The 20798-nt window shown below is 50.6% G+C and overlaps 5 protein-coding genes across 5 annotated transcripts; all 5 read right to left on the bottom strand.

Moving 5' to 3' along the window:
• Window positions 1–213: 213 nt before the first annotated feature.
• Window positions 214–1381, bottom strand: A1O9_11208 (uncharacterized protein; the record flags this gene model as incomplete). The annotated part of the gene is made up of 3 exons (XM_013399927.1): window positions 214–437; window positions 515–950; window positions 1010–1381. 3 exons carry the CDS (start codon window positions 1379–1381, stop codon window positions 214–216), a joined length of 1032 nt encoding a protein of 343 aa, XP_013255381.1.
• A 643-nt stretch (window positions 1382–2024) lies between these two features.
• On the bottom strand, window positions 2025–2699 carry A1O9_11207 (uncharacterized protein; the record flags this gene model as incomplete). Its single annotated transcript, XM_013399926.1, has 4 exons — window positions 2025–2165; window positions 2220–2403; window positions 2454–2505; window positions 2558–2699. 4 exons carry the CDS (start codon window positions 2697–2699, stop codon window positions 2025–2027), a joined length of 519 nt encoding a protein of 172 aa, XP_013255380.1.
• A 710-nt stretch (window positions 2700–3409) lies between these two features.
• On the bottom strand, window positions 3410–6420 carry A1O9_11206 (uncharacterized protein; the record flags this gene model as incomplete). Its single annotated transcript, XM_013399925.1, has 2 exons — window positions 3410–4998; window positions 5046–6420. The coding sequence occupies 2 exons, from the start codon at window positions 6418–6420 to the stop codon at window positions 3410–3412; spliced, it is 2964 nt and encodes a 987-aa protein (XP_013255379.1).
• Window positions 6421–6784: 364 nt separating this feature from the next.
• On the bottom strand, window positions 6785–8438 carry A1O9_11205 (uncharacterized protein; the record flags this gene model as incomplete). The annotated part of the gene is made up of 4 exons (XM_013399924.1): window positions 6785–7672; window positions 7715–7793; window positions 7851–8365; window positions 8421–8438. 4 exons carry the CDS (start codon window positions 8436–8438, stop codon window positions 6785–6787), a joined length of 1500 nt encoding a protein of 499 aa, XP_013255378.1.
• Window positions 8439–16015: 7577 nt separating this feature from the next.
• Window positions 16016–18143, bottom strand: A1O9_11204 (uncharacterized protein; the record flags this gene model as incomplete). Its single annotated transcript, XM_013399923.1, has 2 exons — window positions 16016–17715; window positions 17768–18143. 2 exons carry the CDS (start codon window positions 18141–18143, stop codon window positions 16016–16018), a joined length of 2076 nt encoding a protein of 691 aa, XP_013255377.1.
• Window positions 18144–20798: the final 2655 nt, after the last annotated feature.

Here is a 20798-nt window from a genome sequence, read left to right as displayed (position 1 = left end):
ATTGCGATTGCGTAGAGAGTACGTACAATATGGCCACTCTCCCAGTCAATGTGCCGAAGGTTTCGCCGTGTATACAAGATCATATTCTCCTACGTCTGGCCTAGATCTTCTCAGATCTTCTCAGACCTATTGACCAATTACTAAGAACCTAGAACAAGGAACCCAAACCCGCTATGTAAAAGGAGATCGCAAAGACAAGTACAAAGACATAGATCAATACTGCATTCTTGCTCGCATCGCCGCGTAATCTCTTTGCGTAATCGGCCCATATTTTGGTGGATGTTCTTCGTCAAATCGTAGGCACTCGATCAGAAGATCCGGGTCGGTCGTCACAAAGTAAGGTATCGAGTAACGTGCTCTGGTCATCCTGTTGTCGCCTGAGAATCGATCTTGCAGCGGAGGCAATTGGACGCGATGCATGGTCGATTTGAGATAATCTGCGATAAGAGGTAAACAGCTGAGCACTCGCGAATGTAGCTGCTAGGCCTGAGATTGGTTCCGACAGATCACTCACCATTGCTCCAACGCATCAACAAGTCGCCGACATTCATCACCGCCGTGCTTGGGATAGGAGCAACGTCGATGAATTGTCCCGCGTTGTTGGGATGTTCAACCTGCAGTCCACCACAATCATCTTGAAACAAGAATGTCATGGTACTCCAGTCTGTATGTGCAGGCATTCTCGCGAATTTCCCACTTCTAACTGCAGCCTCTGGAATGGGGGGATAGTGCAGCAACCGTAGCTGATTGTAATGTCCATTATGATACTTGAGGAGATGGTGCTCGTCCAGTCCGATGCCCAGTGCAAGAGCTCGCAGAATTCGCTTGCCTGCTTCAAAGCAAGTCCAATAAAATGAGGTCATAAATGGTCGCCACTCAGGCAGTATATCATCTGGAGGCCAGACGTTTGGCTGACTTGGGTTTTCCTCAGAGCCAATTTCGTAGCTTTCCTAACCTTACAGTAAACATCAAAGGATCCAGTCGCCTTCAACGAGGCGTTGGCACCAACCTTGTAGTCCTGAACTTCTCGTAGCTCCTTGATAGCCTCCTCATCATCGGTCGCACTGATTGCACTGGAAACTTTCTCCAGTCCAGGCCATGAATAGCCACGATGTACGCTCCAGCCTGGAGGATGGGGGGCTTTCCTTTTCTGTTCGGTTGGAAGATCATAGAATTCCTTGGAGATTGAAAATACTTGCTCGAGTTGCTCCTGGGGCACGCCGTGGTTTTTGATGTATACGAAGCCGACATGTCGACAGGCAGAGACCAGGTCCTGCGCGACTGTGAGACGCTCTTCGACCGTACTTTCTGGATTTAGGAAAGCAGCTAGGTCAATGATGGGAATGTTAGGCTCAGTTGTTGAGTCTGATATTGAACCCATCATGAATGTAAATAATTCTGTCTTCAATCTAGAAGTCGCAGCATCGTCCTTGGAGTATCGAGTCAGCAAGACACCATATCATGGCAATATTGCGCTCACGCAAGGGCATCTGAAACTTGGTAGGCAATCATAGAGAAGATAGAGTAGAAATGTAAGCATGGATGATCTTCGATATCTGTCGCGCCAATCAGTGACCCTGGGAGCCGTACCGTTACATACCATCGCCCTACGAATTTGGCATGTCCCTAGGTGGGTGTTGTAACATCGCCGGTCAGGTTCTAGAGTACGAAGTCTTGGGTCATATAAGGCCTTCCCCCAAATCAACCAAGCCTTATCATTGGTCTTGGCCTCATACAGGTCAGATGCCGTTAACCGGGACACTCGGAATCAGGTTGAGGTTATGACATTTAATGGTCTAAGCTAACAAGTTCAAAGCCACCTGGCTTCTCCACCAGCACGATTTGAGCTCAAGGTCGCTCGAGTGAGAAAGAAAGCCCACAAGCACCATTCCATGCATACCAAGCTGATTTTGGGTAGCATTTAGGATCTCTTTCGGATCGGATTGTGTAACAGTATTGAGTTGGTCTGACACTCAACAAGGAGTGATGTTTGGGTTGACTTTAATAATGACATCCATGGATGTTTATTCGTCACCTCCCTTCTTCTTGGACTTCTTTCCAGATGGTAAGCCTACTTTCTGGGTATGTACCTTCAGTCTCGTCCATGACTCTTCAGGGTCCCATTCGAATCCCTTTAGGTAGGGCTCTTCCATCTCGTCGTCAGCCTAGGAGATATTGTCAGCAAAACAGTACATGCTCATGAACCGTTCAAATCTAACCTTCTTCTTGAACTGCTTGTGGATGGCATCTAGTGCATCTTTGATTGTAACGCCCTTCAAGTTTCTTGCGGTGACCTCGAGGCCAAGTGGGAAATGGAGGTCAATCTTCTTGACAGGGGGGGTGGTCAGGAACTTCTTCAAGATGGCAGGGTCCTCTACGGTGCTTGTTGAGGTGTTGAGCTTCCTGGTCGGATTCAGTCACTAAGCCAGGCTGGGCTTGAGGATAGGCCTTACCAGCCGGTTTTCTGTGTTTCAGCAGCGACGGAGACCTTGGTACCTTCCTTCTCTAGGTCATTATCAGCGGAATGTAGGTACTCTCTTGTGATAGGGCACCATACCGAGGTCGAGGATGTTGAAAACACCTGGAGCGCTAGACGTTGTTCTTCGTTTCGTCTCTTTGGCGCCTTCTTTGGGAGGAGAACCAGAAACACCACCAATGGCCGAGTCGACCTTGGTCAGGTCTGATGTGTCTGCAGACATGAGGACTGAGTGATGGAGGTTGTGGATGGACTGGCAAGTGAGTCAGAATCAGTACGAGGATAGAGAGCAGAGGGGTGTGCGAGTTCAAAGTAGAATGTGGGACAGGTTTGTATGTGTGTGCTCGCCGCACGGTGCATATGTGTTTTGGAGTGGTAGATTGAAACTTACTATGGACCAATGGCTGTTGTGCGGATGGCGTTGGCGATTGAAGCGGGAATGGGATGAATGCTGATGGAAGTGGTGGGCTGGTAGAGAGGAAGAGGAGAGATGGACAAGCTGAGAGATGAGTGGGAGGAAGCTGACAGATTGGGATTGAGGGGTAAACGAGCAGGAAAGCAGGTGCAGGTGCGTGGAAGGTGAGGGAAGGGAAGGTGCAAGGGTGAGGAGTCACGGACTCAGAACTCAACAGGTCTGTCAGGAGGCAGGTACGATGAGGTATGTACGGAGTAGGCAGAGCAGCAAGGCAGGCACCCTGTTCCTTACTCGGTGCAAGTCAAATGACCTTCCTCGCCGGCATGCGTCAATTCCCAGTTCACGCAATCTATCACGTTATGTTAGGCTTAGCCCACCGTGCCAGGCACCCACTGGAGCCTCACGCGACAACCCAGCTCCAATCACCTGTTTCTCCCCCGCACTTATCCACTCCTGTCGCCTTAGCGCTTTCGGACCATGGAGAATCCAAAACCCGGGGTATCTTATCTTATCAATCTTCAGAACCCTGCCTTTCGCTTTACCACAACCTTCTCTTTTGCCCTTTTCTTCAACGAAGGTCTTGTTTCATACGCGCCTCTCTCGGGTTGCGACATGTTGAGCACTGGAGCCGCTTGGCTCTGGCCCGGGCTTGAATCCAAAATACCTGGTTGGCTGCTCCGGACTTCCCTTCCTGGCAATATGGGTGCCAAACGTCGATTCGTCACACTGGGGATCATTGCGCGCCCTGCCTGTACCTCCTGACTGTACTTTGTCTGTTTTTCGAGAGCTTTGAGCCGTTTCGTGGACTGTCTCCTGATTTTACGTCTTTCACGTGCATCCAGTGATAACTCTGCCTCCTCGTCTTGCGCGTCTTGAATTTTCTTGTTCGTAGCCTCATACGAGTAGGACGTGGGATCACTGTCAATAGTAGTTGGCAAATGTTCAAGGAGCTTTGATATTGCAACGCCACTCGTGGATAGCAGTTGAGAACTTTCTCGCTTGAAGGTCGTATAGCTGCAGAGGCGACTCACGATTGATTCCGGGCACAGGGATGGAGTTGTAGACACCAGTGGTTGAGAAGAATGCTGGGGTAGATCAGACGAATCTACTTGCCCAGGCGCTGCTTCGGCGGTGTCTTCAGCTTCGGAGATTTGAATGTCTGTTCGCAAGATTATACTGCTAAAGAACGCATCGGCAGTCGCCTGGCGAACGATTTTTTCTCGATTGACTCGATTTCGATCACTTACGTGTGACGAGAGTGGAGTGATGTAGGCGGAAAGATAAGCATTGTAGACCGTAAGCAAGCTAGTCTCGCCTATTGCGTAGAGGAGCGATTTCGAATATGAGTTGGTCGGTTGGACGAAGACATGGCTGGTGGCTTGGACAGTATTTATCCATTCATCCACCCTCTGAGAGGCAGCCTCGAGATCCAATATACGTGGAACTCTGAGTTGATATGACAATGTTGAAATCGGACCCAAACCATCACACAGGCGAGTACCACGCTGGTAGAGGCGCTCGAAAGACTCAGTGACAGTAGGCCGATTTCTTTCATCGCTCTGGAGAGCTATGTCGTCCAGTACGTCGTCCCACTGAAGAATTTCTGCACGATAAGACAGAGCTCGGGTGTCTTTATGAAGGGCTGGTTCTGGAGGTTTAAATGTCGTCCACTCATTCTCAGTCTCAGTCTCATCTGAGACCACAAAGTTATCCAGATCGTCTTCATCGACAAATCTGCTGCTCAAGTATGGCTGACTGGTGGGTTCAAGGAGGGGAAAGTGAAATTCTCCTTTGACCTCTTTCTTTTTCCCAGAGATATCTTCAAGTCCATGTCGATAGAAGGCTTCAACCATGGTCCCCTGAGAAGTCCAGGCCACCAAGTTAATGACACCCAGGTTAAGCTCATCGGGTTCATGATTATTGACTCGAGAAGTAAGTGGGACCGTCACCAGATTAGTGATGGTTTTCACCCGTCCACAAAGCCTCTTCGGCCATTGAAGGCTGGTAGGCTCCCCTGAGGATTCAACTTGAGAGCCTGACTGATTGAGACAGAATTGATACACGGTAGCGATATTACTTGAAGGCGAATATAGAAAGACCCAGGAACCTGCTTCCATTAGCGTACTACACCACAAAATACTACAGTCCTCTTACTGCGTGAAAATTCCTGAATTGTCATCCTCAAATCGAGATCGCCTTCATCCCGAAAGTGCTTCCAGGCACACAATAGGTTGAGAGGCTCCGTTCGAGATCCTAAATCCAAATCAAGTTGGGAAGTGGTGAAAATCTGCAAGTGAGCAGTTGAGAGCACATATATCAATTGCCTGCTCCGTTGGCTTTGCTTTACGTCGAGAATGCAGACACCATCGGAAGAGGGACCCAGTCGCATATCGACATGGTTCACAAAAGCTCCTTCTGTAGTGAAGATAGTAGCTGAAAAACGACTGCAGACAAGAATCCTCTCAGTAATCTCCGAGGAATTGCTTAACCAGCACACCCGATACCATCCAGCTAAATCAATGCTCCGATTGAGATTCAAGGGTTGAGGATCGGTGTCGAAAAGGTTACCTTGCTGCAGAAGCTTCGCCCGCCAGGTGACGCGGGTAGATTGACTCTGCTTCCCTTTTATTTTCCACAAACTCCATTGCCCACTGGTGTCAGCTATCGCCAGCACACTCGGATCAAGGGGGTTGAACATTGCATCCGTATGATGGTGACCCCCTGTTCGAGAGCATGTAATGGTCAAGATGTGGTTTGGCTCAATGGTCGAGGCAGTACGCTCAGAGTTTGTACGGCCTGCTTTTGGAAAGGCGGTGACACTCGCCATACGCGGTCTGATTATCGGTCGAAGAATACTTGTCCCTCCCGCCTTCTGAACTAGCAGCTGGGTTCGGTTATGAGAGGCGCAGAACGAGATTTGCAGAATACGATCAGCTGACTGCCACCAGTATCCAGTTCTTGAACCTGAAATGCGTGGGACTCGCAAATCAGATGGTGGAGCAGACTCGTCCTGTGGCACAAAGGCGCCAGTATCGGTCCCAAGGAATCGAACAGTCTCTCCTCCCGCCCCCACAGGAACTGCGACGATGGGCACCAAACGCGAATGTGATCCACGATCCCCAATAGCCCGAGCGTGGCCAAATGCAAGAACTTCTCTAGGTGTTTGTTGCAGGTAATGCGTTCCCAGAACGTCATTTTCGGATGAAGTTAGCAGAAGTGGAGCAGCACCAAATAGTTCTGGTGTGTGCTTCAGCAAGGTTCTCCTTGCAGCGAACCATGCTGGCGCATTGTGACTCGAAGTGTTGACTTCTGGATTATGCACGCCATGATGTCGAATTGGTTCATGAATTAGTTGGAGGGAATGTAAACCTGGTCTCCTATAATCGTCTTGGTGGTAATCTTGAGGTTGACGTAAGAAGTGCCATTTGTGAGTCGATTCCTCGTATGTTGCGGTCCCAAAATGGCCGTAGTTCAAATTTTTCGTGTCGCGTGTCTGGCAATTTTGCCGGTTGTGCTCAGGGTCAGCCATTCCAGGACAGTGGAAGTTGTATCTGCAAGATCTTTAAGACAGAGCTTGGAGACATGTTTTTCCAAGTCTTACTAACAAGATCGTGGTTGATTTGCGGTATGCTATATCTTCAACCACACCTATGTATTGGTACTGGCAGATATGTCATCGAACGAGAGCCTTGTGCTTAAGCCTGGCTGCAAAGAAATCATCGCCAAGTCTGACTGGTACAGTAATAAACCATTATCTCCGGGAACAATACTGATAGTTTGAGATATACGCGAATTGATCTGAAATGACACAGCCATCCGCGGGTGAAGGATGAAATATTTCAAAAGACAGCAGGTATCAAATTTCAAAGTCAATTCAGTCCTCCTTCCCTCGCTTAACTTTCTGACACGTTTTGTTCAACCATCGCTAACTCAGACTTATTTCCTTCTGGTTCACCCTCTTGAGTCACAGTCACCTGACTTGTCTCGCCTTGTTCAGTTGAATTATTCTCCGCTGCTATTGTAGAATCTCCAGCCTCCGTGGCATCTGCCTCCACGATTGCTTCAGTAGTGACATCGGCTGGTGCTTGTTGCAAATCACAATCTTTCAACGCAGTTTGAGATTTCTGAAGCACAATGCCAGGAAACACTGCTGTATATGACGGTTTCCTCGAGCGATCAAGAGTGCAAACTCGGGGAAACACGACCAGGACTGCCTCGTCTTCGGCAAATTCTGCTGAATTGACGTCAAGCAAGGAGAAGCCATCATCCGTGAATGAGACAGATTTCCAGTCCCAAGGAGTGTGGCTTACAGCAGCATTCACTTCGTAATGGCTCTGATACCGCTGCACCGGCTCCCATTGCGATATCACGTTTGTCAATTCCTGGTCCAGGTCAGAGGTGAGCTTTGCCAAAACTTCTCCAGGAAGTAGCAACTCAAGGGTTTGTGTGATATCCTCGAGCGAAGCAGACACTCGACTTCTCTTAACTTCTTCTTTTCTGTTCGCTTCTTCAGAAACCGACAGAAGGAGACTTCGGAGAGTATTCTTTCTTGGAATGTCCACAAGGGACCGCAGGATGTACCTCAGTTCATCATCTTCCTCAAGAAGGTAATTTGGGGTGAGTATGTACTCTTCCAGTGATTGTGCTACTACAGCCATGGCAACCATTGCCCGCATCCTTTTTGCCGGTCCAGTATTTGAACTTATCTGAGAGATTGCACCTATTCTCGGCAGTTTCTCCTTCAGAATTGTCCAGTGTGTCGAATTCCATTTCGAAAGGTACTGCGTTCGTCAAAACTGTCCAATGCTCGGTTAAACACTCACGTCTTCGGGGAGATCGTCGTTCAAAACACGTTGCACCGCCGTGATGCATCTATCCCAGATGCCCTCAATTTCATGGACTCTAGACATGCGTTCAATATCATCATACACATCCGTTGGCTCGGAAACCTCGACTTACACTTTGTCAGTATCGTCCTGAATGAGATCATTCAACCCAAAGACACTCTCAGGGGATCTTTTAACACTTTTCAGAGATGCATCTTCACCATTCATAGCAATCTCAGGTAGGATTTTACTCTCCGCGACATTTGATCCTGGTGGTTCTTTGACAGCATCCTCGATGTCAATGTCTTGGACATCTGCACGTTCGCCGCTGTTTTCTTGCAGGACACATGTCTTCTGGATACGAAGCAACTCAGCACGAAGCTCCTGTATCTGGGTATCTCGATGTGCAATTTCTTCCCGATGAACTGTCAAGAACGATTTGGCTGCCTGTCGAAAGAGTTTTGCATCGTCTCCCAAATTTTGGAATGCGACATCGCCGTTCAGCACGATTTTGTCAGCAATGTTGTCGTCACTGACTATCCCATTTGCTGCTATGTGACCATGATCGCCACCATGCCCGTTGAGCAAACCATCGTCTGCCACCTCTATGGTCAGAACATCGACCTTTCCATTTTGGTCATTGTTGGGCTGGTTTCCATGGTAAGTTCGATCGTTTGCAGAACTCGAGTAGCAACTCACATACCTCGTTCACGACAGCCATAGATCTCCAAAAGCCAGCTCTCGCAACTCTGGCGTTCACCAGGCGTTCAAGCGGAGCGGGTTAACAGATCTAAGATTGTGAGTTCCGGGGCTGAGAGCCTTAAAGATAAGCTAGACTAGCTTTGCCTGCCCAAGGGCCATTGACATAACCCCTCAACAAATGGATCTCTGTCGTATGCTGGCCGCTGAAGAGATTGATCTGGATGTCAACGTTTATAGCTCGCATATCCCGCAGAAAATCGTTGATGAACATGAGCGCCAGCGGTTCCGTCTGGAAAACAAAGCTACCAATGATAGACATCTTTAACAACGCGATTAGAACTACCCGCTTGGATCCTATTTGTGCCGAATCGCCACTATGATCGATTATTTATGATGTGATATGCACCTATCCGTGGCATGACCTTCAAACATGCTACGAAAGTTGATTTGCGAATAGATCGCTACCAAGGATTCTAACTGCTACTAGATGAAACTAAAGGACGTTCTACTTGGATTGACATCGATCGACTCAGCATCATTTGATGCACTACTTTCAATAATTCAAATCTTTTTGAAAGCAATCAGACATTGATATAGGGGCAACCAAAGGGATGAACACTCCTTCAAAATCTGTTTTATTATTGCTTCTTCGTCCTTCCGGGGTGAGCTCGACCCGTGTCCAACGGCAATTGGGTGAGCTCATGCGAACTTGAGTTCAATCTGCCTGCACTAAATAAGCGAAGTGCATGAGCGCCTCCCTCGATCGCCGTTAGGCATCAATGCTGAGCGAATTCAAGTTCGGAAGATACCATTTGACCAAAGGCCGATTGATTCAATTGTGCCGGTCGAATCTGCATGGATGAGATGAATTTTAGACTCGCACTGAAGCACTCATAGGTAGTGTCCTTCTACATGTCTCTAAGTAGAGTCGTCTACTCGTGGTTGGTGGATAAGAGAATTAGGATCTTGCCTCGGTCAAAGTATTTTCCATCCCGGTTGTTTGTTGCCTTGATATGGACAAGCCACAGCAAAACCTACGAACCACATCGAAATGAGGCTGTACCATTGTTGGATGAAACTCCAATTCCAAGCCGGGTTTTAGTGATTCTTAGACCACTTGTGGCGTACTGTTTCGCAGTACTTGCATCAGCCTTCCTACGGCATTGCAAGCAATTGTTTGCCGTGCTTTCTGCCTTTCTAACGCGGTTGTTGCGGTTCGCTTATCCAAGCCTAAACAAATTTGCTTTCACTGTGTGCTTTCCACGAATCCAGGCAGTGACTGCGTTGGTGCTCAACCAGCTGGGCGTGATTTGCTGGTGCTTGGCCACATTTATTTGCTCGTGCGTGCTGTACAAATATCACCTTGAATTTATACTAGCTTTACGATCTAGGTCAATGATGGGTAGAGTGACGAGCTTGCACCTTTAAACGACCGACTTTCAAGAGCTGTGGTCGAGTCTCGAAACCATGGTGCACAACATGACAGCACTGCTCTATGGAAAAGTGCTCCCAGGTTCTCCATTCGGTGTGATTGGGGAACGAATGCCTTCCTGTTCAAAGAGGGGAAATCACAGAACGGTCCTGTCCTTCATCGAGACCGGGGAATGATTGAAGCCCAAAGGTAGCATCGTACTCTCCCCATGTTCTGATGCAATGGTCATGTTCATGATCAAAGAAAGGGTTATCAAGAGACTGCTTCCCAAGAAATAAGTCGAGAAATCATGGCTCTCGATCTATCCATACGCAGCAGCACGATTGTTTGGAACTATTTGGTAAGCACTTAGCCTCCTGCAAGCACCATAGGGAAATATGGTATCACGAGGCGAACGTGGTTTGGCCTTTGGTGCCTGATAGCTATATATTTGTTCCCCACCTCCCCTTCGTCCAAATTTACAACATGACCCCATACGATGCTATTATCAACAAACGTAGTTCCTACCCAGGTATCTTGTTCAGACATAGTCTTGTTTCCAAAAATAGGGCTCTAAAGGCATTTTCACGGTCAACAGAAACTTGATTGTTGCAAGATGGACTCTCATACAGCCATGATCTCCTTTTAAGGCATGGATGTTCATCCTTAGCCCGCAAACAGACGATATATCAGCAGCAATTTCAGAAAACACGAATACTGTTCTGTGAGTCCGCAGCGACAGAAACAGGCGCACGATAAAATAAATTGGAATTCACATCTCTTGCGGATTTTTTCATCCTATAGTGGTTTGGACCATCAAGTGACGATCTGGCAAGCAACTCGGGCAGCCGGCTGCACACAACAACTCATGCTACCAATCCAATCCAACCTAATGGTCGGGTCTTTCTGGGTCTTTGTGGGTCAAGCTCCTCGTCTTCGTTGCTCGGTGACGGACGCGTCGCCAAAACTCCCGACTCTGTGTCCCAGCCGAGTGGTAAGGTGAGTGTTTCACAGTCCAGAATACAGTGCACAAAGGGTGGCCCCTAGAGAAAGAGCATGTCGCTGTTGGCATTTGAAATCAAACAAAGGAGAGAAAGGCTTGCATTCGCAAAAAGTCTACAAAGACCATCGAATGGCTTGATATCACATATCTAGCCCAATTCCTACTACAATGCAGGTCAACGCCTTCAAATTCCTAAAACTCATACATTACTGACGCCCCCGCAAATTGTTCAAGCACAAGAAATCATCCTCCTCTGCATTAAATTTTCGACTACAGGTTCATCAAAGGTAAGCGCAACGGGCGACATGGAGCTAGACTTGGACTTCAAAGGAAAACGGGGCTCTCAGGGCCTACATGATGGTTCGAAGCAGCCCTTCGATCAAGCTGGGTCAAAGTCTAGGAGCCGAATTGATACCGCTACAAAAGCAACGGTAGGTAATCTGCCCCTCAAGACTGACAAATCGCCATCGAAAGACGGAGATCGGCCACGCGAGCGCAACTCCAAGGTGTCAAAGTCTAAGATCAGCGTTCCAAATTCGACTGTAACATATACCACACCGAGTAAGTGCCACATTCTTGGTGTCGATCCTCCGGCTCAGAACATGGAGAAAAGTTTATATCTTGGAAAGCCCAAATCGACCTCCAATAAAGGGAAAGCAAATGAGCAATTCACCTCTGAACACCTGTTCACCGAGGCTAAGAGATCTGAAGGTAGACAGATGGGTGAAGGCTCGATTCTTTTCAGCACTCCGACTTCTTATCAGCGGCATGCAGGCTCCTCTCAGCCTTGGGTCACTAGCCAGGGGTATGCCATGAGCGACCAGGATCTTGAAAAGGATGCAAAGCATAAGCGAATGATTAAAGTCCTCAGATGGTTTGCCTACACATGATATCTGAACCGCCACGTTATGAGGATACTTCAAACTAGCTAGGTGCGCTCAATACATGTCTAAATATGATACACATGCCGATCTGCATCTCGTAAAATCTCAATCGAACCGCATTTTGTGTTTTCGAGATTAACGTCCTGTTGATTCATCGTAAACCTGCACTAGCAAATATCACTTCATCTTACACCACCAAACACACGTAGCCCGATGAAAATATCTGGCTCGCGCGACCATTTGCGTCGGATTCTCTGGGATATATGACTTTTTCAGTAAAGCTGAAGAGAAGGCCCTGAAAAAAGATCTCCGAAAGAGCAATGATATTTTCTGCCTATAAGTAACTTGATGTGTGCATACCATGACTACTTCGCGCTTACACTTCGCGCCCCAACCTCATTTTAAGGGCTCCACTCTATCAGCCTTGGGGTGCTCGGGCTGGCCAGACGGACTTAGGCTGTTCAGAGCGGCACCCAGGCGTCACAGTTGCCATGCTGTACAAGCATTAGCTCCTCCTGATATCAGCGCATGATTCGTTTGCCCTGAATGTGTCCCCGTAGCTGCCAAACCATGTTCACGGTCTCGTTCTCGTACAGCCAGATTTGCATTCGGATGGGGCTACGACTGTTGGTGGGATGGATGGTGGCTTGGCTGGATTCGGCTACCGGGACTCGGAAGTCAGCAAACAGGTTATCAGCTTCATGTGCAACGTACCCCGCTTGCTCTGCTTCGCCCGCCCTTCGATTTCGTCCCAGAGATGCGTGCACAACTACACCCAATCATCTAAGATACCCATTCGTTGGAGCAACCTTGAAATCTGTGTGCTCAAGACAACGACGGGGGTCATAAAATGTCAACGGATTGTCTACAGCTTTGTTGACCATACAGCTCTAACCGCAAGGACTCTCGCAGGCCAAGCTAGGTGTGGCAAAAGATAAATGGTCCTCGGACAACAGCCTGTACCAGACAGGGACATCAGACAGCTGGGGAACCACCGTTACTTGATCGAACGGCCTGTTTGTGCGAGTAAGGCCGTTCGTGGGAGGGTGAAATGCCTGCTCGACGGGGAAGACCAAGGTCAATAAAAGAGTGCTGCTCATCATAGCTGCGAAGTTCGACTCAGGCAGACTTCGACAAACCACTTCCGCCCTGTCACACGAGAGTATGGGACAACTGTTTTCAAGGCCAAATGTCTCCCATAACCCAACGAGGCCTCGTCACACATCTCGCCAGTCGTCTTCCCGTGAAGGGAAATCAAGTAGCGGCCCACCATCGCCTACAAAGTCGCAGACGACCCGACGGGTACATTCTAGAGGAAACTCGTCATCATCCATTCACGTAAAGCAGCAACGCCAGCCTCACTCGAGGCATCCATCAAGCGAGTTTCCGTTCCCAGAGCGTCAAGAACAGCCACCTAATGAACGTCCTTCAACCAGCGGCACAGCGCGCTCCTCAGGAAATCAGGCAACATACCGCGAGACACAGATGAACCAACAAGAACCCTTCACTCCACTGCCTCCGCCAAAGATGCGGCAGTCCCCAGCAGCATCGCCAAAGTATTCCACGCCCTTAGATGAACTGTCAACCTCCACCTCTTCCGGTGCAGGCACGAGCGATAGTTCGAGTTATACTTCCCATGTAAGCTGGTCTGGGCGAATGCCCACTGCACCGATACCGCCCAACTGGGACCGAGACTTTTATTCTGGAATCAGCCCACGCCGTTTGCAAGGCATAAGGAATCCTGACTCCCCGCGTGCCAGCGCTACTAAGCAGGAGGCTCACCGAAGCCCCGCCCCGCGTTTGACTAAAGTGGACAGTCAACGGCATGAAAGGTATCAGCCTCGGCCTCACGACGGCCGCGCCAATGACGATCGGCCTCCGCCTCACAAGACATCTTTTGTTTATCCGCGCCATTCAGACTTGGTGGAAGTCGAAGTCGACGTCGAAGCTTACCCATATGAATATGACATGGGTCCGCGCTCGCCACGAATGCATGAGTTCCAAACCTCGAGGTTCGAAACGGACAACAGGCGTCCGCGCCCGCGTCCGCATCCCTTCATGGATGGCCCTTTTGTCGACAAAAGATATGCTCACCTCCACCCAGTAAGATGAACAGAAAGTTAGATGGCTCATGGCACTTAGACAACGAGCGACTGTTACTAACCTGTAGTAACCCCCTGCAGAGTGCAATTTTTAATCGTCTGGAAGCCCCTGTTTGGTCGATGGACGACGATTTCATCACAAGACCACCTGAGAAATCACCAGCCGATCTCGTTAGCCCGAGATTCGGGGTTCGGGTTTCTAGTCAGGATTACTGCTCCCGAACCCCTGTTATCAACATTGAAGTCGCAAACGATGCTGGCGACGGCATCACCAATACAGGTTCGATCACGATGTTTGATTCGAGGCCACAGGCACACAACCCCCCCAGAAGCCGCCCGCGACTCACTCAGACAAACAGAGGAGAACCGGACTTCTGGTTATCACTAGCCATCACAATGCGCAGCCAAACACGCAAAACAAATTGTTCGCTCTGGTTCTACCAGCCCAGGGGATGATGCCCACCCGGTGAAAGAGATCCCTATATAAATAATTCAGCACGTCTCGGGAATGGTTCTCTTTTGATATTGTTGTCGCTCGATATACACACGGAAAGAGAATAGCTATTTGGATGAATCAGATATATCGGCGGTGCACAAGTCCAACACGCCCAGGTCGATTCGAAGCCAGAATCAAATACCCATATACAGGGTCTAGAAGCTGGCTGAAAGGTCCGTTTCTTCGAGGCGCTTTTCCACGTACGAACCTCTGTCTCTATATACACATATATACACCAAAAGCAGAGGACTCAGCCTCGGCCTCGGCCTCAGCGTCCGTTCCACAGCCTCTTGCGCTGAGGAGTCAAGGGTAAAGATGGGGAGTGTCATATCTGGACTCAGTGGCCGCTCCGAACTGGTGCGCGATGGAGTTCATCGCCGAAGCTGCGAGCGAAGCAGACGCCGCCACCGAGACAGCCGTAGCAGCAGGCACAGCCGCGGCGGACCGCGACGGGACCGCTCACGCGATCGATCCCGGAACCGCAGCCGCGACAGACACTACTCGTCGCGCTCGTCACCGCGGCACTACCACCACCACCACCACCACCACCACCACCACCAACGCGACTCCTCGCTGCTCCGCGAGATGGGCGACGATATCTTCATCGGGCGGCGCGGCGGGTCGGCGCGCCACGCGGACGGAACCCGCGCCAACTACTGGGAGCAGGATTTCGTGACCAGCGGGCGCACGACGTACACGCGCGACAGGAGCCCGGATAGCGACCGCGACCGCGCCCGCCGGTTCGGTCCTGACTGGGATAGACCGGGGTTTGCGTCGGGTTCCGTGAGAGGCGTGTTTTTTGGTGATGCGGATCGCTGCCCAGTGTATCGCGCTTCCGGGAGGAGGTATACGAGTGGCAGTGGTGGTAGAAGTGGTGGAGAGAGGGAAGGGGAGGAGGAGAGGGAGAGAGATAGGGGTAGGGGAAGCGGGAGTGATCGATATGGCCCTGTGGTAGGAGGCGGGCGTGGGCTTGATCGTTTGTTCCGGACTGACCACAGTTATCCGCGCGGAAGAATCCTCGGCGAGGTTTCCGACTCCGAGTAGTTTTGCGCACGTTGAGCACAGACTTGTTATGATCCAGACCTACGAGGCTGGGCTGGGCTGCAGGAGTGCAGAATACCAATGCATGCGTAGGTATATATTCCCCATAGGACTGGGCGCTGCATAAACAGGAACTTATAATTGTTCAAGGTGCTAGGCTCCACCGGAATGACAATCCTACCTTTTGTCTGTCATTTGTATTTAATGAGCGGGCGGAAGCGAAGGCAAGACTCGATCACCGGGTGATGTGTTATTTCCGAGGTTTGGTTAAAGTGATGCCAGGCATTTTGAAGACGAGCACGAGATAAATAGGGGTTGAGAACTCGGCCACAAGGAAAATCAAAAGTGTATTATTGTCAGGAATCAAAAAAGCACAGGTCGTGCCACGTCAGTCATATCTAGCTTACTAAAGGAGTATGCTAGAGTACCCTTAGAATAATATCAAAACTCCCTAAACCCTGAATATTCTTATAGTAAAGGGTTCATGAAATCGTCCATCTTTGTAATCCTTCCAAGCAAAATGCAGTGTCGTGAGGTCGTTGTTGCGAAAATTCGGTCATGGTGTCGAGATGTCAAGTGACTCAAATACTATCCAGTGGCGGGAACGGTCGTCAAGGCGTGTCGTCTTCAAAGTTGCACCTCAGAGCAATTCATAACTGTCAACGGGTCTCTGCTCGAGGGACACCTGGAGCTGGGTAATATGCAGAGCTGCCAGGGGGATGAGTAGGTGGCGGCGAGGGAGCATAATTCTGCGGTTGTGTTAAAGCCCCATATGGATTGTCGTCCGAATACACAAACGAGCCTCCTGTGCTGTAAGGCTGTCCATAAACCGGACCATAGTAAGGATCGGGTGACAAGGTTGTAAGGTTGGGCATGCTGTTCGTAAAATCAGTGTCGCCGTAATCGTGTGCACCAACCATGCTCGCCTTTCTTCGTCGAGCTTCTCGCTTTTCCGCATGTCTCTGTCGCTTCTCCTTCGTTTCATCCACTTCTTTAGATTGGTTACGAGTTTCAGACCATTCACTGTAAGCGCCTTTGATACCAAGGGCAGCAATGCCAATGCTAGCGACATCTTGCATTCGATTCTTGTTCTTCTCCTTCTTGGCTTGCTCCTTACTAATGTCACCCTCTTTCAGCGCTTTCCGCCTCTCTTCTCTCTTCACCATGCTGCCATACACACTATGAGCCGCGTGAATGGTCGCCACAGTCGCAAGGCCGCCTGTGAGCAGGACCTTCTTGCGACTCTTCTTCAGTTGCTTTTCATCGTCGGTACTGGAGCCTAGGTCAGAATCGGAGTCTGTGTCCGGATCACCGGTATGACGGGGTCCATAATCAAGCTCGTAGCCAGGAGGCGGCGCTCGGGGCAAGCTCATAGCACGTGGACCGCCATAGGGCTGATCGTGATGATGGGGTTGAATGGTACCTACATTTCCAGAATCATTGTTTCCATATCCTCCATTCCGACTGGACCGATCATCATAGTAGTCATCATCGTAGCTGTGCCGCTGCTTCGATCGACGACGTTCGGGATCAATCTTGTCGGCGGCATCCTTGAGACCTATTGCTGCCAGGCCTTTGGCAGCAAAAGCTCCGACACTTTGGCTTCGGGAGCGCTTTGGTGGGCTGCGATCATAACGGCTGTCATATGAAGAGCTGCGAGAGCGAGCGCGTCCCCGTTCCCCTCCTCGAGACCGCGAGCGAACCGAGTCATAGACCTTCTTTGCGGTAGCAGCAACAACCCCGCCAGCAGCAAGATCACGAATGCCACCACGAGACTGGCTGCGACCACGAGAGTCTGGGCTGCCTTCTCGACCGCGGGACTTGGATCGGGGGCCGTTGATGACGCGGTTAGCAGCCATACCAGCCAGAGCGGAGCCGACAATGTCTCGTTTCTTATGGTGATCTGGATCGCGACTATTGGAAATCAAACCATCGACACCTCCAGCAGCAAGAGCGGCAGTCAAGATTCGTTTGCCCTTCTCACCACCCCAGCCGCCTTTTTCTCCTCGGGCGCGGAAAGCTTCACCAGCTCCAGCTAGGACGGCGGCCTTGATGGCTTGAGAGACCTGGGCTTTGTTGGGGCCTCGGCTCTTGCTCTTGGATCGCGAACCATCAGAAGAGGATCTACGTCGACCGCCACCACGACTTCGACTCCGTTTGCTGCGCTCACTGGAGCGAGATCTGGAGCGGTTTTTGTCTGACTTTTTGCCCAAGACAGCACCAGCCAATCCACCTAAGCCGAGAGAACCCAAAAGCTCCTCAGTGGTGGACTTCCGACGCTCTTTGTCTTTTCTGGGTGGCGTGCGGCTGCGGCTGCGGGAGGAATAGTCGGAGTAAGAATCACGGCGTCTATGGTGGCCTGGGAGTTGTTAGGAGGGAGATAGAAAAGAAGATGGCTGGATGGAACTTACGGCTCCTCTGGCTTCTGTCGTCGTCGTCGCGACGTTTGTACTTGGAGACTACCGTATAGTCATCGTCCCTTCTCCGAGAAGTGGCATAAGAACGGTCATCGTAGCGGTCGTCATAGAAATCATCACTAGATCTAGTACGAATGGGGCGATGACCACTTTTGCGCACGGTAGTTTCGCGATAGTAAGCACCGCCACGATCACCTGGAGCAAAATCTCGGGCAACTTCTTCAACGGAGGAAACCGAATCGTCACGTCGTCTGACCACGCGAGTATCTCGGGAGTTCTGGTCATAGACGGTATCTTCGTAGTCATCTCTCCGCGAACGCTCTTTGTTGCTGCGCTGTCGACGGGGACCGTCGTCGTCGTAGCGGGACATTTGGTGAAGCGGGGCAGGTGAGGCTAGTTGGAGGGGACGTGCGTAAAGAAGAAAAGACAAGGTGCAATGTAGCCCAGCGGAAAACCGGAACCACGATTAAGGGACGGGTCGAAGCGGATTCGAGGTTGCGCAAGATCGCTCAGGCCGTGGTGTGGCACTTGCCGGGCCAAGCAGGTGAGATGAAAAAGAAGTCAAGAGGTGTTGAAAGGATGAGTAGCGAGATGGACTTGTTTTGAGGGAATTGTGAAAGAGCCAATTTCCTGCCTTGTAGCGACTTGGCGGAGTTTGTGAAGGCAAGGCTTCAGGCTTCAAGTGGACTGAGGTGGATGTGATGGCGGTCCGGGGAGACAGGTGAGGAGTTTTTTTAAGTTACGGCGTTGGAAGTGAGAGAGGGCTTTGTGTTGAAGAACGGTGGCTGGTAGGGGCACGAGGTGGTTTGGCGGTTAAGAAGGGGGGTTAGTGGGGGGTAGAAGGCAACTGTGAGGGGCAATGCCAGGCGGGTTTGCAACCCTGGGGGGCGACGTAATACCGCGAACAGAGAATCGTTTTGACCACGGAGAGGAGGAAGAGCCCTGCAGTGGACGTGGGGTTTTGGGCACAACCATGCAACAGTTGGGTGTCAAGGCATTAAGTTGTGCCAGGAAGAAGCCTGTTGGACCAGGAGACAGCGGTGATTTGGGCAGCGAGAAAGAGACGACTTTCTCGGGCGCGCGTGAATGAAGGAGTGGCTGCCTTTGACGAACACGGATATCGAAGATGCCTGAAGCCAGACTGTGGCTATGTTGCAGGGCAAACACACTCTAAGCGTGGCTTGGATACGCAGTACTACTGCTGCTCGTACATAGATAGGTTCTCTTTCAAGTCCCTCATCAATGATCCTTTAGCGGTCAGAGCTTGCCACGTCATAGATCACGGGACTGTGGGCGGAGGACGTGGGACTTCTTGGTGGGAGAGTACGGAGAGTAAGGCTGCATGTGACTTCTGCATGATTCAATACACGTGACCGACAAGGACGTTCTTGGCAAGGCATCAAGCACGTGAACTGATGGAAGGGGAGACGGGTAGGTAGTGCCCCAGGCCTCTGTTCAGCGCGGTGAGGCTGCCGCTACTAATGTATGAGTATGGAGTAGGGCTGCGGGAAAAGCAGAGACCCTGCAGGAGAATGTATCGGTCCTTTCTGTTGCTGATGGTCTCTCTGCTCCTCACTACCTAGCAGCTCTCCTCGGTATGATACCCGTCCTTCGGAAAAAGCAGTGGCTATTGTTAGTTGAGTTGTGTCTAATGCTGCCGATCACTAACTGAGCACATAGATGCAGCAATATTTTTAAGATTAAGGATAGGAAAATCACCGTCCAGGGCCAGCAACCCATCCCATCGCTATGGGACTTTTGCCCTGGTTGTCTTGGATCTCAGTAGCCGACAGGTACGGAGTACTCGTACCAGGAGATCCAAGGGGCCTCCTTTCAGTTTAGATGAATCTCGATGATGTCAAGGAAAACCCAATAGTCAGGTACCTGGCGTGGGAGACGTACGCCAGACATGAACCATCACGTTGTTGACAAGCTCCGAAGAAGACCTGCTTTGACACTCAGAGTGGGAGAGTGCCTCATCCAGGTCGAGGACGGCGCCCGAGAGCACGGGGCAGCGCAGCAAGCATGTTCGGGACCAAGAGCGCGGCACGCAAATGAAAACCTACTCGCACAGTATGTACGAGTACTCCGTAGGTAGCTTTGCGACTGGGGCCAACTATGGAAGTCTGCCAAAAATGCGGGAGCACCGTCCGTCCAGTTAGAAGGCCGCTAAGCCACGATTCTCCCAGGGCATCGGGACCCGAAGCCTGGATCGTAAAAGGGAGGGAAAGCTTGTGATGTCAGGACCCCGCACGCGAACCAAGAAACCGTCCAGTCTGTGTTCCAGTGACGCGGTGGCCCTTTCGCTCGCCTGCTGGTTGGCAGGCCCGCCCACGGCCGCCTGGGGGCCCTGCGGGTGTTCGTTTCAGCCCCTCGAAATGATTTGGAGATCCCGCATCGAGATCTCCTCGTGTATCGTGTGATCCTGAATACCCTGTCGTTGCCTCACAAGCTGTTGCTAAGGACCGTGGGCCAGGTCAAACTTTTCGGTCGGTGTAAGCAGTGGCCCTGTTTGTGGGCTGATAGGCATTGCTGTTTCCTAAATGAAGACATTTCGGGACGGTTGTCAGTTCTAGCCAGGAGCTAAGCGTGGCACCGTTGAGAATTGGAGGACCTGAGAACCTGAGAGGTCGAATGTGTTGTTGGTGGTATGGGTAGGAGTCGGGTACCTACCTGGGCAGTTCCCGGGACTCGTTACCTACGGCACGTACGTCTCTGGTGTGGCGGCACATACCTACCCTCAACACTACCTGTCCCTTCGAGGGCCTCTAACAGTTCCAGTGCGTGGTACAGGGTTACAGAGTCGATGTGGCGTTTCAGCCACGAGGAAGCCCATACATACCCCAGCAGTGGCTAGCACGGGTATCTTTCGACTGTCTGTCTTTTTTCTTTGGCAGTATTTACAGTAGGTCTTTTGAATCGGCGATGATGGTGTGTGCCCAGCCATCAGCGGGAGCATCAATTTGCTAGACGGCGGATAATCGAGGCAGACCCCTGGGAAGCCTAACTTTGGCTGGGATGGCGG

The sequence above is a fragment of the Exophiala aquamarina genome, assembly GCF_000709125.1.
Source record: "Exophiala aquamarina CBS 119918 chromosome Unknown aczIA-supercont1.16, whole genome shotgun sequence".
Classification (NCBI taxonomy): Eukaryota; Fungi; Ascomycota; class Eurotiomycetes; order Chaetothyriales; family Herpotrichiellaceae; genus Exophiala; species Exophiala aquamarina.
Note: the sequence above shows the minus strand (reverse complement) of the source record. Positions and strands in the feature narration are given on the sequence as shown.